Raw genomic sequence first — 17,386 nt, 5'->3', positions numbered from 1 at the left:
TCTTCTTGTGCTGAAATAACCAGGATATGCCCGGATGGTGCCAGGTGTCACAGAGGAGTGTTGTGAGGCATATTCCTCCAAGGTGAGGTCGTGAAATTCTCCATATAAGGAAAAAAAAAAATCACTCAAATTAAGAAAAAAGTTTTTAAGAGTTTATTAAATATAAAGACACAATAAAAAAAAAAGATAGCTTACATAAATGAAAACAAAGTGCTGGTGCCAGGATTAAAGCCCTCTCTACGCGTTTCGTTACTTATTCCTTACAGGACTGGCTGGACTTCATCAGGAGAGTAGTTTGCACATGTCTTACCTGCATATTTATAGTGCATGTACTAATTAACCAGGGTCATGTATGGCATTTCTGGAATTGTGTCTTTTCGCACACTCGCAGGAGTACCTTAAACCCGCGATATTTGGTGCGCATCTGAATCACTATGCGGTACCCAGGGATAGAATTGGCGCTTACTGCCCATGCTGTTATTGCGATGTCCACATACCTACTGGGCATCTCCCACGCATGTGCAGTAAGTGCTAATTATATCCATGGGTACCACACAGTGATTCACATGTGCACCAAATACAGCAAGCGTTTTGATGAGCACTTATTTATCATTTATACGGAATGCACATTACCAGCACACCAAGATTGTGTTAACAATATACTACACTTAGAGAGCGCTACGTCTCACTCTATTTTAGCTAAATACACCCCAAGATGATACAACAATGTTTTATTGGAGAACAGCAGCAGCCACCTGTCATTCAGGAACTGTGTAGTAACTCTGGAAAATTTCTGGAGAACTTAAAAAAGGACTTTAATTTTGCATATTGGACTAACACAGGATAGAAGCCCTAACACCGTATTCTTTTACCATACATGTAAAATACATCATCCCATAAAAAAATGTACTATATTAGGTTTATTTATAGACCATGTCAGCATTAATCATGTAGACGGTGACAAAATGTTGACCCTGATGGCCCAATAGTTACTTACCTGGTCCCGACAGCTTCATCTGCTCCAGCGCAGCGTCTGGCTATGGGGAGTCATGTGACCATCACTTCCAAACCGATATGTAATCAACACTCCAAAGGTTGACCATTTCTGGTCGAGACAATAGGTTGACACACGAAAAAGGTCAAAATGCTTTAGGTTGACAGACAAAAAGGTCGACACAAGCAAAAGCTCGACGTGGAATTTTTTTTTTTTAATGAATTTTCGACTTGTTGATACTCCACCATACCAGTGGGCATAGAGGGAGACTATAACCATGCCTGATGCATGGCGAGCGCAGCAATCAATGCGATGGGTCGCGGTATCGTTATAGTTTACCCTTGTCAACACAGAAACCCTCCAAAAAAAAGCAAGACAAAATTTGTGATGACCTTTACCTGTATTGAACATTTGCATGTTGACCTTTTGCAGGTCGACCTAAAGCACGTTACTTCACCTTTTTTACTGAGTCGACCAATAGTGGTTGACCCAACGACCTATACCCTTCTGAAGTAGATTGCTGATCCTCCAGCATCCTGGTAAGTATTCCCCAACCCTAATGTCGGCATTTCCCACGTCAACATTATAAATGTTAGTAATGTAAAAATTATCCTAATGACAACAGCCCTGTTTGTTACTGTTAAAAGGTCATAATTGTGTATATTGGTTTTCACAATTTTATTATTTACATGAGTGACTCATAAGCAGAAACAAAGTGATGGTTATGAGAAGGCTTTAATTTACAAAGGCACACATTCAGATGTTAAATGCACAAGAAACATAATAAAAAAACTAACATGGTTTCCAATATCTTCAAATGTAACCGCAAACTAGTCATAAAATAAAATAAATGTTAAAAGTACTAACTAAAGAAATGGAAAGTCCGATTTTATTATTCCAAATAGGACGTCATTTGATGTAAAGTGTTTCGATAGAAGCGCTCGCCTACAAGGAAAAGTCAATTCTACAGGTATAAATAAATTCCGGGTACCAATAAACCTCCCATTTATTATTGCATAGGTCCGTGGTTTCCAAACTTTGGGGTAGATTTATTAAGCGATAAAGTGTGTGGCTTCTATCACCGGCCAATCAACTCCTACCTATCATTTTTCAAACAAAGCCTGTAACAGTTAGGAGCTGATTGGCCGGTGATAAAAACCAAACACTACCGTGTTTCCCCAATAATAAGACCCACTCCAAAAATAAGCCCTACCCTTAGTTCTGGAAAACAATCCAAAATAAGCCCTACCCCGAAAATAAGCCCTACCGAAAAGTTGTGCTGAAACTAAGCCCCGTGGTGTTTTTTGTTCTGAAAAATAAAATAAAAATAAGACAGTGTCTTATGATCGGGGAAACACGGTATCACTTCACCGAGTTTAATAAAACTGCCCTTCTGTTCTTGAGGTACCTCAACAGTCCAGGACAGTTAGCGCCTTGGGACATTTCTTCTTCTTTTTTGGTTCACCTCAACAGTCCAGGTTTCAGGATTATCCCTGCTTTTGCACAAATGGAATAATCAAGCCGATTGAGATACTAATGGTCACCCATGCCTAAGTATGGATATTCTTAAAACCTGGATTGTTGGAGTGTCTTGAAGATCTCAATGGCGGAGAATTGCGACACCCCCAATATGTAACAGTTTCTAATTAAAATAGATTTCCATGGACTCATTCATAGGACTATTAAAACTCTGTTGTAATGCCAATGATCTCACGAGTCAAAGGGAAACTAGACATATGACATATGTTGTGAAAAGATCAGAATTAATCGTCATGCAATTTGGGAATCGGTTACCATGCATATGGCTGGAAGGTTATAGAGTAGTTTGTGGTATGTCATTCTATAAACAACTTGTGTAGCTACAGTAAGTACTACCACAAAGAAAACGTATGCGAGCGCTGAGTTTAAGTAGGAACATTATACAGATTTTTACACTGGAGCAGATGGGAGAAGTCTCCCTTGCTCAAGAAGATGAGACATTTGTACAGAATAAAAGGGGTCACTGTCCTATATACAATTAGTATTACACAAGTCACTGTAGTGTCTATTAACAAGCAAAAGCCACCTTGGTTCCTTCAATCCTCTTCAAAAATAAATTCTTCTGTAAAGCAGGTATTGTGCAGTTCCATTGGTAACCAAGATAAAAGTTCACACAGAGCAGGGGGATAGCCATCGTGAAACAGTTAATCTACCCCCAGAGCCTTGAGCTGGCGTTCTATCTCTTCATCTGAAATGGTTGATGATTTGGCAGTAGAAGCGGAGGGAAGGCCTTTGGCGGCTGATGGTGCATTTGCCATCTGAAAAGTGAACAGGAAAGCAATAAGTTTCCAGATAACCAGGAGCAAGTGTTCTATGTGCAGAACATGAGAACAGTATATAACATGTAAGAGATAGCAACTGTGCTACTATACAAAACTTTTTTGGGGTGCAAATTCACTAATCTTACAGTCATAAATAATCTTGGTTTTGTTAAGGCAATGAGGGACAGAGCATAATACTGACATATAGTAAAAGTCTTATTTAAGCAGAATCAACTTCAAGGTAACTGACGCAAGGAAACTACACCTAAAGCGGATTCTACCCGCAAGGGAACTACACCTGATGCAGATTTTACCCGCAAGGTAACTAAACCTGATGCGGATTCTACCCGTAAGGTAACTACACCTGATTCAGATTCTACCCGCAAGGTAACTGCACCTGATGCGGATTCTACCTCATTAAAGACAGCTTAAGAATTAGGTTGGCAAGTTGCTTCCTAAAAATGCTCTTAACGAGTCACATGGCCGCAGCTTTGCTAAATATGAGTAATAGCTGCCATACATATGCAGTTTTGATTCACCAAACCACCAAAATGCAGTCCGCAATTATAGGCGACCCGTCTGGGAAATTAAGTCATGTTAAAAATGCTCAATTTATCGATCCCAAACAATTTTTGTTCTGAGATGTATGGGGACCTTCATCTGTACTCAACCCTCATACTTCTGCATGTTTACATAGTTATAGTAGTAGATCACAATTACAATACACATTGCTTTTATCATACACCTAAGGATGGAAAATATGTGAAAGTGTAAAGTGTGAAATGGCACAGAAACGCTAAAGTATTTCTTTCTGATCTGCGCACACATACCTTTCCTGAGATTTCAATTCCGATCTCATCCAAAACCTTATTGACAATGTCCTGGCTTTCTTCCTCATCTTCAGATGCATCAAATATATCATCCAAGGTGTCGTTTACTGGGAAGGACACAAACCTTAAATTAATAATAATCCCCGCTCCAAACATCCACAGACGAAAGGTAATTTTAGTTCTTTCAGGCATGTCAGTTTCTCACTCTTAACTCCATTGAGGATAACTATTAAGGGGCATACACATGGGCCGATCACAGCAGCCATTGGCGGCCGCAGGGACCTGGCATCGGCAAGTGAATACCGGTGGGTGACGAACGATGGCGGGCGGGGTATCGGTATGCCCTCATTGACTATCCGCTCTGTAGTAAAAATAAACTTGCTGGGCCGAGTATCGGTATCGTAAGCCCCTTAACATTGTGCGATTTTGGCTAAATTTCTATATGATTTTTACTAGAATCGTAAGGAAAGTTAAGCTGAAATCGCACTGTATATATGCCCCTTGAGAGACCCCAGTTAAGACCTGGTATGATCTTTCCTATATACACCTTGCTAACTCCAAGAAAGAGTACGAGAGAAACGAGTCACGTTGGGAAGATGTCAGAGAGGAGTTACCACAAACACTCCTGGAATAAGTACAGCTGTACTAGACAGCCTGGCCTAGACAGATTTTCCCAAACCTTTCCAACAGCCAGCCCAATCTGCTGTTCAGGTGGTCACAGAGAAGCCATGTCCTGCATAGGTTGACCTTGCCCATGAACACCTCCCTTACTGGGACAAGGTTCTTTCCATGCTGAAACATAGAAAGATTCCTGGTGCTTCACCCTCTCCAGTTCTCCCCAGGGTGTAAGCAAGCAAAGTGAAAAATTGGTCTTCCACTTATTGGCTGCAGAAAAATGGCCGATAGTAAGTAACTGGAAACCCCTCCTCCCGGCTCTTCATAACTGTTTTATAGCGCAGCATATTCCGTTGCACTTTACAATTGGTTATATTATATCTTAGATAGAAATTACAAAAGATATTGTTTTTTGTTGCTATAGGAAATGTCACGACCAAGGTTATATGGGTCTTTTCTCCCAAAAAAAGGGTATTTATACAAACTTTTTTCATCGGTTGAGAAAAATATAATTTAATAATTTTTTTTTACTATTTATTAGTTTATATTCTATAAAAATATATGCAACAGTTAATTTAACAATATCATGCACAAGATACAATCTCAAATACCAATCTGGTTACGGTACAGTGTGCGGCTTTTCAACTGCAGCCCTTTATAAACACCATGTGAACAGATCTAAGGAACAGAATTAACAATTCACTTTGGGCCAGATGTACTAAGCTTCAAAAGTGATAAAATGGAGAGTGATAAACAGCCAGCCAATCAGCTCCTACCTGCCATGTCACAGACTGTGTTTGAAAAATGTCAGACAGGAGCTGATAGGCTGGTTGTTTATCACTCTCCATTTTATCACTTTTGAAGCTTAGTACATCTGGCCCTCAGAGATCTATACAGGTAAATTTCTAATGTGTGTTTTTTTAACATCCAGATGTTTCTGCCCAATCTATTCACAGCAATGATGATACAATTAGTAATTGGTAGTCTGCAATTCTGTAGAGCAGGTTACAGTAGTCTGCCACATGGGGGAGCCCAAGTAAAGAGACTGGAATGTCATTGTGATTATCGGATGTAGTGTACAGCGCTCCTTTGCCTAGAAACCGTGTTTTATATTAGGGTGAACTTAGACAAATACTAGTGTTCCTTTTCTGCCACTGTGCATGATATAAGGATAAGTATGTATATGTACAGGTGCAAATAAGACAACCTATGATGTCAGAATTGAACCACATCTACGGATGAGAGATAAAGGTGTCCTATGGTGTAAAGAGAAACTAAATTGAAATTGGATATGGAAATATTAGTAAACAAAGGCATCTTTGACATGACATACACAAATATACCTGCAATGATGCTTGATTCGTGGGGTAAAAGTCATTGAACTGTACAACGCCGTTATCAGGCTGCTGGACAATAAGGACAGTCTGTATAATCTTTTATCTAGGTTCTTACAGTGTGTTACCACCCTTTGAGGCCTTTTTTATATACTTATATCCCTTTCACACTGCCACCCATATCCTGGGTTATTACACGTGAACACTGCAGAATATTCTGCAGTGTGAAAGCACCCAGTCCAGTGACCCGGCATTTCAACTTGGGTACAGAGCAGGGTTGAACCCAAATAAGCCAGCAATGGAACAACCGGCGCTAGGAGATGATGTCATCTACAAGTACCGGCTCGGAACCAGTCAGCTGCGATGTCAAAAACCCAACAATACGCCAGATCAGGCAGCCTGTTTGAAACAGGTCTCAGTCGGGTCGCACCTGGGAAGGTGTATGTCCCAGCAAAGTCATGTGAAAAAGGGGTAGTATTGTATTACAGCATTTATGGTTTTTAATAGTGTGCAAATGACACTACTGCACATTATAAAAATAAACTAAATTAAAATAAAAACAAAGACAGAAAATGTAAAATAAATAAATAAATAAATAAATATAAAGAAGGAATAAAGAAACCAGTTTTCTTTGTATGAGCAATGATGGCCAAACAGTCACAGCATGGGCGAACAGGAAGGCATTACAGAAAAACAGACTTACTCATTTCTTCTGTCATTTCCATTTTCATATTCTCTTTCTGGAAGTTCTGCATGGTTTGCAGTGTTTTCTGTGGGTCCATTTTCTTGTTGACTGCTTGCATTGTCTACAACAAAATGTCAGATCATTCCAAACTCATTAGAACACAGTGCTTCAGAAAGGTAAAACAGAATGTAACACAAAAAGGTATAAATAACACATATTATAGCAGGAACGACAGCTATGCAGAACGTAACAGAAGGCTTTATTCAGTTTAGTCTTGGATAGGACCTCACCTTAGCTGTGGTGGACATGGCTCCGGCCATCTTCATCTGTGAGCTCATGACCTTGGTCTGCGTTGACATGGATGTGACCTTTGAACTGACGGCGTAGGTTCGAGTTTTTTGCTTACGCAGCTGCACTAACTGCTTTGCCAGCACCCTGCAGGCATCTTGGTTACCGGTCTTTGCCATCTTTTTTATTTCCATTTCCTGAGGAGAAAAACAAAACAGGATCAGAAATATATTAATGCTGCATGTGTGTAGAGCGAATAGGAAGCGGACGCCGCTATGGATTCCATGACGAAAGAGAAAACATACTTTCTCATATCCAGAATACCATGTGTGGAGTGGACAATGCTTGCCTAGATTTAGAATATGTAGCTATAGGTTAATTTATCTTAAAAGGGGAACTTCACTGGTCTCTTTTACATAGTACACGACTCCAGTCCCAACTACGAGAACCACAGGGTTCAGTTATACAGACAATTTCTTGGGAAAGAGACAAATTCCCAGGATGAGGATGTGTCGTCCAGGCCTTGTAGCTGAAGGGTTTAATGAGGCCCGAGAACTGGCCGGAAAGGGGAGGTCTCTCTGGTTGTTTTTTTAAAAAAGGTAACAAAAGTAATTGTAAAACCATACAATTAAATTAAATAAAAAGGGTAATTATCTATAGGTCTATTAAGATACCTAAATTGTAAGTTGCTGTTGTGCTGTTATGCAACGATTTGAGTTCTGTGGTGTAAATTTACTAAGATGGGAGTTCTATTGAGGATAGGATAGACTCTACTTTTTATTTATTTAGCACCAACTAGAACAGGCATGTCCAAACTATGGCGGTCCAGCTGTTGTGAAACTACAAGTCCCAGCATGCTTTGCCACAGTTTTGCTATTAGGAAATGCTAAAACTATGGCAAGGCATGCTGGGGTGTGTAGTTTCACAACAGCTGGAGGGCCAAACCTTGGACGTGCGTGATCTAGAAGATAATAGTTAGAATCCCGATTGGTTGGTTTGGGCGATATCCCATTTTCGATAGAACTCCCATCTTACCCGAATGAGTTTGGATAGGCAACACAAAACACATGGGAAAGGAGCCTTAAGTTACAGCACTAATGTGGACACCACAAGGAAAACCCATACACATTGTTTATTTAGGTAATTAAAAAATAAATTGCTGTTCCACTACAATACCATATATTATAATGGTCTTATTTGGGGCTTATATTAAAGTCCAGTGAGTTTCTACTCGGAATTCTGCCTTTTGATAAAACAAGCCAACGACGCTGGTGGTAACATTTCTGCAGGACTGTATGGATATAGTAGGATTAGCGATTGGTGAATTCATGTACTGTACTTCTAAGAAATTGACAGAGGTAAAGTGATATCAAGACTTCAATAATAAGCAATGGTCCACTACCTCTCCAACATAAAAGGGGGGGTATTCAATCTGTGCTGATATTGAAATGGTGGCAACTCACATATTCAGAGTTGGATCTGTTTTGTAATAAACGGCTGCAGATTGTCGAATTAACGTCCGTTTTCCGACAATCCGCATCCGTTTCAGACAATTTTACGAAGTTCCCACACTCGGAACATTGAATTCCAACCATCGAGTTAGTGGCGGTTCCAACGAAAACGTCCAGGAACGTTCTGACAGAATCCCGAATTGAATACCCCTGTCTGCATTCTATGTAGTACTTGTTCTGAATTTGTGCACACTTTAATGTTTGACTGTTACAGTCCAGGCCTGTCAGTCACGTGGTGCTTTTTTTCAAATAAGCAATGATGACAAATATGTTACAGTACTTTTCTCCAAACTATCTTGTCTGCAGGCTATACTGATTGTGTTTGGTTATGCACATCTCTGTGTACATGTATGACAAAACCGTACCATATATAAGCACAGAGTTAGGAAAATGCTGCATAGGCGTCTGAAACGCACTTACAGATGGAGTTCATATCAAGTGTAAATAAATGGCAAAATAAAATCAACAAAAGCAGGATAAAAACATGAAATAAATAAAGGATTAAGACATTACCGATACAGGAAAAAACATCTTCCGACGGTAAGTGGCTGAAAATCAACAAAGTTGGAATCTGATGGAACGCTGTCATTTATTGAGCTGATAAATTTGGCACTCTTGTCCTGGCAGAATACGACCCCAGTTACAGCATCCTGCATTAAGTAGAGTGCTGCCAAAAGGCTTGATCATTATATTCAAGACACCATCATATTTCTGCCTCCAGTATATCTGACATAGGCCTATCCATCAGATTTCCCCTGTTGTACACTTTGCTACAGCCCAGACTAATGCTTGCCGCTGTATGTACCCTTGACGAAAGTCATTAAATTGCAGGTAGTAAAAAACATTTTAAAGGATAAAGATGAACAGCCCACAAGTCATCTCCAGCCGAATGTGAGGTGTACAAACGCGTGAAAATCATAAAAAACAAAACAAAAACCAGAAGCACTAAAAGGTCCAGGAGTGCGTTGTTCACTTACCAGCTGCTTCTCCTGCTTCTCCAAGGCTGTGCGGTCTCTGGTTATGGCCCTCTGCGTGCCTCTTAACTCCTTATTCTGATCCTTTATTATATCTGCAAGGAGGAAGAGAGATGTCTGATTAAATTCCGTCTGATCTATGTGCGCTCCTCTCACCCGCTTTGTAACGCTGCTCCGAGACACAAAAAATTGTTTAATAATGTTTGTGATAAAACGTACAGGGTCAATTATGTGATCGCTGATGAACGCACTAATAACCTGCTGGTGCCATCGGATAGCTACGCGTATAAATAGTTTATAGCTGAAGATTTAGGGGCCGCTGTATCCAAGATCCATCAGCTTATAATGCAGCTTTCACCTTCTGGTACTCCTGGGTAGGGAATATCCTACTGGAAGAATAGGGGAATATAAACACTGCTCAGGGGGTATATTAAATCTAATTAAGAGTGTTTACAGTCGTAATTAGTTCTACGCTTCAGCGTCCCTTTAAGGCCATAAAAGCACATACTTAACAATAAAGCAGTGGTACAGGATTACGGGAGAGTTTTTGGGTTTCTTCAAATCACTATTTACCATTTCTTTTCCATACAGGGTGTAACATGGGTCCTTTCATAGGGGTAGATTTAATAAAGCGTGAGGTCCCATGGGGGCCTCGGGGGTCGCTTCTGGTACTAATAGTCATAATACCTGTGGTGCAAACAAAAATAAGTGCCGTCCGTACCGGAATATCTGGAAGTGTGCGCAGGAACGCTTAATTGATATTGCTCCAATAAGTGGCAATTATAATATATTGGAATTGTGTACCACGTGATGTAGCTGTCAGTAGTTATAGGCAAAAGAAGCTTCTATTAACTATCGGGGCCTATACAGGGGGCAATTTCAGGGAATTTTCTAAGCAAGCTCACTTAGGAAATGCCCCTACATTGTTCCTGGGCTTCCCTGGTAATGAATGACTGCCATCACCTGTGGTGAAACACCTTTCTTATCAATTACCTAGTTCCCCACAGGTCAAGGCAATCATACATTACCAGGGAAGTCCAGAAACAGAGCAGGGGGCAGTACGGATGGTGTAATGGTTAGCATTACTGCCTCACATCGCTGAGGTCATGGGTTTGATTCCCACCATGGCTCTAACTGTGCGGAGTTTGTATATTCTCCCCATACTTGCGTGGGTTTCCTCCGGGTACTCCGGTTTCCTCCCACAATCCAAAAATATAGTGATAGGGTAATTGGCTCCTAACAAAATTAACCCTAGAATGTCTGTGTGCGTGTACATGTGGTAGGGAATATAGATTGTAAGCTCCACTGGGGCAGGGACTGATGTGAATGTTCAACTATACTCTGTAAAGCGCTGCGGAATATGTATGCGTTATATAAGAAACTGGTAATAAATTAAAAAATACATTTTCTACCTCATGGAGAGGGTCAGGTTGGTAAGTATGCTGTTGGGTGACCCAAGGCATAAATAAAAGAGAACTGTGACTTTTCCAAGTAACATTTGGAGTACAGTATCATACCTCCCATCTTTATGCCCTGCTGGGTCGGGACAGGCGCGCAGCGAACCCTATGAAAAACCCTATGAAAAGGGGGAGTGGCCTCGTGAGATGATACATCCTAAGGCCATGCCCCCATTTTTTGCTGCTGAGCACATAGCGTCTATTCCGTTCAGGCTGAGGGGGGGTGATGACTCCCAATTGCCCCCCCTCCACCCCGCCATGGGACAATGGCAGCACCGGGCAGGACGCGGGAACGCCCAGACTTTTTTAGCGGCGCCCCGCTAACACAGCGTCACGGGAAAGCCCAGCGCCGCCATAGACGGCGATGCCCGGCGCTTCCCCGGCAGCACAGCGACTGTGAAGGGGCCGGGGCCGCCCCCTTTGATGCCGGCGGCGGCCCGGGCACGCCCCCCTTTGACGATGGCGGCGGCCCAGGCACGCCCCCTTTGACGACGGCGGCGGCCCGGGCACGCCCCCCTTTGATGACGGCGGCGGCCCGGGCACGCCCCCCTTTGACGACGGCGGCGGCCTGGGCACGCCCCCAGCTGTGACGGAAGCAGCGGCCCGGGCACGCCCCCAGCTGTGACGGAAGCAGCGGCCCGGGCACGCCCCCAGCTGTGACGGAAGCAGCGGCAGCCCGGGCACGCCCCCAGCTGTGACGGCAGCGGGCCGGGACCGCCCCAGGCTGTGACGGCGGCGGGCCGGGACCGCCCCAGGCTGTGACGGCGGCGGGCCCGGTCCGCCCCCCGGCACCCTGCCTGCTCAAAATGCTAGAGTGAACATTAAATGCCCCCAAATACCGGGACAGTTGGAAGGTATGCAGTATAACGAATATTAGCACCTTTTTATTACAGCCTGTATACTTAGATCTCCAGACCCCAATAGTACATAGTAGGGAACCCTACCCTGGAATATCTACAACTCGCCGTGTGCCCCAGTGGTTTCTGATGGAAACTTGATGCAAAGCTACAGCCAAAAGAATCTCAAACAAAGTCCCTAGCATGAGTTTTCCCTCATTCCCTAGCAACGATCAAGGTTTTAGGTATATACATGGCTCAGCACATATGGTTAAATGACTGATGTGCTAATTAAGTCACCTGTGGCCAAGCATGGATTAACTTAAAACCTGGACCATTGGGGGGGGTGCCTTGAGAACCACGATGCAGTACCTCTTCTTTAGTCCAATATGACAAAAAAAAAAAAAGAGACTGATACAGAATACAATCAGAGCCTGGTTTTCAAGCCAGCAATACATTGTGGAAAGGTAACAAAGATATTCACCTCGGCAACTACAGGTGTCATCTTGTGTACTCTGCCAAACCCAGTGACGTAATAAGCAAGCTTTAACCGTGAGAGTGTAGGCCTGCCATGGGGAGTTATGCTTAGTAATAGGGCTCTACATAGTACTTATTAATGATGGTAACATAAGAGGACGGCGAGGATCCCTTAAACGGCGAGGTTCGCTGCAAGTGCAGCCAGTCCACTGCATTTTGTGGCAAGCCCCGCCGTTTTAAAGGCCACACTCGCCGTTTCCACCTCGCCAAAGGGAACCAGTGAGATGGAAAAAGGTGAGTGAAGGGGAGGGAGTTTAATACTTGACGGTGAGCTATTGGCACTTCTCTCCATCATAGCTCGCCAGGGTCATTGAATACCCCTCAAAGTGGAAGGTGAGAACTCACCAGCCAATCAGCTATGTTTGACAAATTAAAGTGGATTGGCTGATGCATTATCACCTTCCACTTTATCTCTTCACCAGGCTTAACATAGTGCTCATTCTAGCACCTGTCAGCTTGAAAACCCATGCAGTTCCTCTTCCCTGCCTGGGGTGTCGCTGTCTACTGTGGTGTTTCTAGCACAGGTCTTGTTTGCATTTCAGTGCTGACATAAAGACCACACTGTGCTAGAAGCACTACAGCAGACAGTGACACCCCAGGCAGGGAAGAGGAACTGCATGGGTTTTCAAAGATGGCGAGTGCTAGAATGAATACTACTTAATACATCTGCCCCAATGTGCATGTGTATAATAGGAATGAATGTGGGGGGGATTTGCATTGTCAGTGAGAAATTGGTAAAGCCCTAGGCACAGCGTTTTCCCCATTCCCATTCATTTGCAGGACTGAAAATGGGACATGGCGATTACTATCCCCCCATAACTCTGGAGTAAGCCTGATTCTCATCTCCCCCCTAATAGTTGCAGCCCAGCTATCAGGTCTGAATTGGGCCCTAAAAAGTCACTCCCAATACAAGCCGCCCCCCCCCTCTGAAGTGAGTACACATACATCTATCCTCCGTGCGTAACCAGTCATGTAACACAAAGCATGAGCTCCGTGTGACTGGTTAGTACCAAGTGTCTTTGCATACTACGATTTCCAATACAATGAGTCTTATTCGCAGAACACACAAGCAGCTTCTGCTGATTAATTCTGCATGCCTATATACTGTGGGCTCCCTTCGGACGCCTCCGGCTGCTAGTTTTCAGTGGCAGCCTACCCAAACCAGCACGATCAGTGCCAAAAAGAGAAAAAAAAAAATATGAATTGCATATCACCCTGCCATCTCCTGTGGCTTGTCACACCCAAGATTGGGTACAAAACTGTGTTTTACTGGAAAACACTGTAACAGTCTTCCATATGCATATACAGATGAGGATGCAAACAGAAAACAGGCAGATCATTTTAATCAGCAGAAGCTGCTTGTGCCTCCTATTTGTATTGTAAATAGAAAGAGTTGCACATAAAGACTCTCGCTTTGGCATAGTGCAACCAGAAGGGCTGATAAAAGCAGAAGGAGGTTTCATTTAGCCATCTATGATTAAGCATGTATATCCTCAAAACTTGGACTGCTGGGGTGCCTTAAGCATGGAGTTGGGGGGGACCGTAGGTTACAGAATTGCTGGATCCTAACTTTTGAAGTAATATGCACAGATCAGGTAATATAATACAGTGTATGACACCAACAATCCATATCCATAAGCCTCCAGAGTAACAACACTGGAAGTGCGGTTTGACACTAATTAGATTTGTCATCGTGTCACTTTGAATACAAAGACAGAGTACAGTCTGACTTCTCCCTTCGTAGCCTGGAAGAATTTCAAGCTGTTTAATATGTCGCTGCCTGATGTACGGTCGACGCGGACAAAACTAACGTAACTTGTATTGCAGCAAGTAATGTTTTTCTTCCACAGAAAGGATAACATACAGTAGGGGACATGCTGGCAGGAGTCTGCTGGGTTTCATTGCCATGTAGATGCTAGACAACCACAAGGGGGAGAGGACAGACAAAGCAATCACCGCATCATACAGAACAGGGATTCCCAAATTCGGCTCCAACTGTACCCTAATGTTGGGTACACACCTAAAGATTTATCTGTCCAATATATCTGGTGAGAACAAAAAATCTAGTAATGTATGGGAGCATCAAAAACCAACCAATTGCTCTCAAAAGCTAATAAAAAAATATGTTCCCATAATCTTTCTGAAGGACCAGTGTTTGTTATCTAGCGTTTGGTAGCAAAAGGATGATTGTCCTTTGCTCCCATACATCACCAGAATTTTTTTTCTAGCCAGGCAATTTGGACAGATAAATCTTTGTGTGTGTGTGTGCCCAGCTTTGCAGTCCAGGTTTTTAGGATATCCATGCTTGAGCAAAAATGGATATCAAAATAACTGTTGTTACTCAAATAAAAATATTTGAGTCACCTGTGCCCAAGTATGAATATTGCTTGGACTGACATGGGGAGACAGTCTACCGAGCTGCAGAGGTATCTTTATATTGTGAGACAGAAGCAAACAGAAAATCACCATGTTATTGAGGGTAGGAAAATGCCAAAATACTGGGTACTGCCAAAGAATTTTTTTTTATTTTTTTTTTATATAAATACTGCGGTCTACAAGCTATATCCTATATAACGGGCAGTAAAATTATTCCCAGATGGTATTTTGTTCTCTGAATGAAAAAGAAAACCTGATCTGAGGAACAGGACAATAGGTGACAAACCTAAAGAATACACATGGTTAAATTATACACAGTAGGCATTTTCAGCAAGTTCCGATAGTTTGGTTTGAATTAATCTTCACAAAAAATAAATAATAATAATAATAATAATAATTTAAATTGGATTTCCCGCAAAAATTTGCATTTTGTAGTTTTTGCAGGAATGTCATTTTAAAAAGTTTTTCTTCTTTACTGGTGCAGGTACGAGGCAAAATCCTGAGAATCCTGAATGGCTACAAATTGCAGCAATAATCCATGCCCTTTGCTCACACAGGAGTCAATGATGCCGCATGTTTGTCAGAGGATAAAAATAAAAGTTGTTTCACCTCCGTCAGGAAGACAGTCTGAGTCAGAGATTCGTGTGTCCTGCCCCTATGATCACCTGATGAGTAGGTGACGTCAGTGTCAAGTCACACGCAAAAATCACGTGTGTAAATAGTAGTTACAAAGGGGAGGAAAAAAAAAACTACTTCCGGAAAGGAGTGTATACATAGTAACGAAATCTGTAATAGGTTCCAAAACATGTAGAATTAAAAAAAAAAAAAAATCCAATAAAATCCACATACATTTGGGAAAATATGATATAGTCCGGTTGTAGTTTGCTAGCTCAACACAGAACACCAGCAGTTTCTGGAGCTGCATTGCAGAGTGATACTTGTATAAAACACAATGCACTGTACTATGCACACAAGGTACAAACTAGAACTCTAAGTGGAAGGCAAATCAGGCAACATCTCTCTGAAGATACTGTCACACATATCAAGCATGTAAAAAACCAGTAGCTACATCACTGAAGGAATTAGGTCTCTGGAGTGTATAATCCAGAAAGACAATTTAAAGGGAATACACTCACACAGTAAAGTATTAAGTCAATGCTGTAATATAAATGTATTGTATTTTGGCAAAAGTTCATATAGACAATAATGGGATAAATGTGACCTACAGTATGAGACATAATGAGGTTGCAGATATGATGCGCTTAGCTGTACACAACCTTGCCAATAACTCTGTCTGAGAGGTGTATTGGAAAACAAATGTAGCAGACACATGTACACTGCAGTATCAGCCAGGCAGGGGGGAGGCAGACACAGAGGAACAGACACTCCTACAGAATGACATCTATGCAGCCAGGGCAAGGGGCACCATGAGCACAGCCAAGGTGGTACAGTGACTAGCATCTGTCAGGGGCACCAAGTAAGAGCACAGTGACAGGTGAGCTAGGATATAGCACTGACAAGGAACTTGGTACCAGAATACAGGGTTAATGCTGCATGCGGGGGGGACCCCAGGCACACAGGCTGGTATGAGGAGGGGTACCCAATATTATAAAGGGTAGTTATGGTGGAGAGATGGGCAGCACCAGGGTTAGAAGTTGGTGGGTGGGGGGTGCACTCTGTGGCTGGAGATAGTGGGAAGGGGCACTATAATTGAATATAATGAGTGGTGGGACACTATGTACCTGGAAGATGTGTTGGGGGCCACAGCATAAGCAGGAGGGGGTGAGGGGCTCTGTCACAGCGCTAGTACCCGTGTCTGCATGGGGCACACAGTTAGGAGCACTGTGCTATGGTCTAAACATGAGAGGAGTGGGCACACAGGTGGCCTATGGCCCAGTGGCTGGCAGGCAGACAAGGTGTGGGAGCTACACAGGCACCGGGGGGGTATCACATACTGTAATACAGTCACTTACCGTCCACCGTCTTCTTCTTGAACAGGGAGGCCATGTCTGCTACTGCTGCCGCCGCCCGCACTCTATTTCCTCATTCACTCTGCAACCAGGAACCGGTTACACCGCTGGTCTCACCACGTGACCCGCCGTAGCACCGCCTTGCTGTGACGTCACCCCCGGGAGCGCACGCCCTCTACCCCTTAATTGCTATAGAAACATGAGCGTGAGTCATTCAGACAGTGATACAGCAGCATTGAGCGCATCACACAGTCACACTCAAAGTGCTGCTGTCCTGTGTCTCCTACACCTGCTACTGTATATACACATTCTGAGCTCTATACCCCTCACCTGCACTCGTGCTCTGTATTAGACACTCCTGTGTATTACACATACCACTGTCCTCTGTCTCATTCACCCTGAGCTCCTGTACCCCACACCTGTACTATTCCTGTGTGTTACACACCGCTGTCCCCTGTTCCTCCTACACCCTGAGCTCCTGTACCCCACACCTGTACTATTCCTGTGTGTTACACACCGCTGTCCCCTGTTCCTCCTACACCCTGAGCTCCTGTACCCCACACCTGTACTATTCCTGTGTATTACACACCGCTGTCCTCTGTGCCTCCTACACTCTGAGCTCATGTACCCCACACCTGTACTATTCCTGTGTATTACACACCGCTGTCCTCTGTGCCTC

At 43.0% G+C, this 17,386-nt stretch overlaps 1 protein-coding gene across 1 annotated transcript; it reads right to left on the bottom strand.

The window, feature by feature from the left end:
- Positions 1-1,710: 1,710 nt before the first annotated feature.
- Positions 1,711-16,868, bottom strand: CHMP2B (charged multivesicular body protein 2B). The gene is made up of 6 exons (XM_083171930.1): positions 16,711-16,868; positions 9,535-9,626; positions 7,049-7,243; positions 6,777-6,879; positions 4,125-4,231; positions 1,711-3,291 (listed from the first exon to the last, which is right to left on the bottom strand). Exons 1-6 carry the CDS (start codon positions 16,742-16,744, stop codon positions 3,178-3,180), a joined length of 645 nt encoding a protein of 214 aa, XP_083028056.1. The 5' UTR covers positions 16,745-16,868; the 3' UTR covers positions 1,711-3,177.
- Positions 16,869-17,386: the final 518 nt, after the last annotated feature.

Source organism: Crinia signifera, chromosome 2 (assembly GCF_055691185.1).
Source record: "Crinia signifera chromosome 2, ASM5569118v1, whole genome shotgun sequence".
In the NCBI taxonomy this organism is placed as follows: Eukaryota; Metazoa; Chordata; class Amphibia; order Anura; family Myobatrachidae; genus Crinia; species Crinia signifera.
The sequence above is the reverse complement of the archived record's forward strand: the minus strand, read 5'-3'. Positions and strand labels throughout refer to the sequence as shown.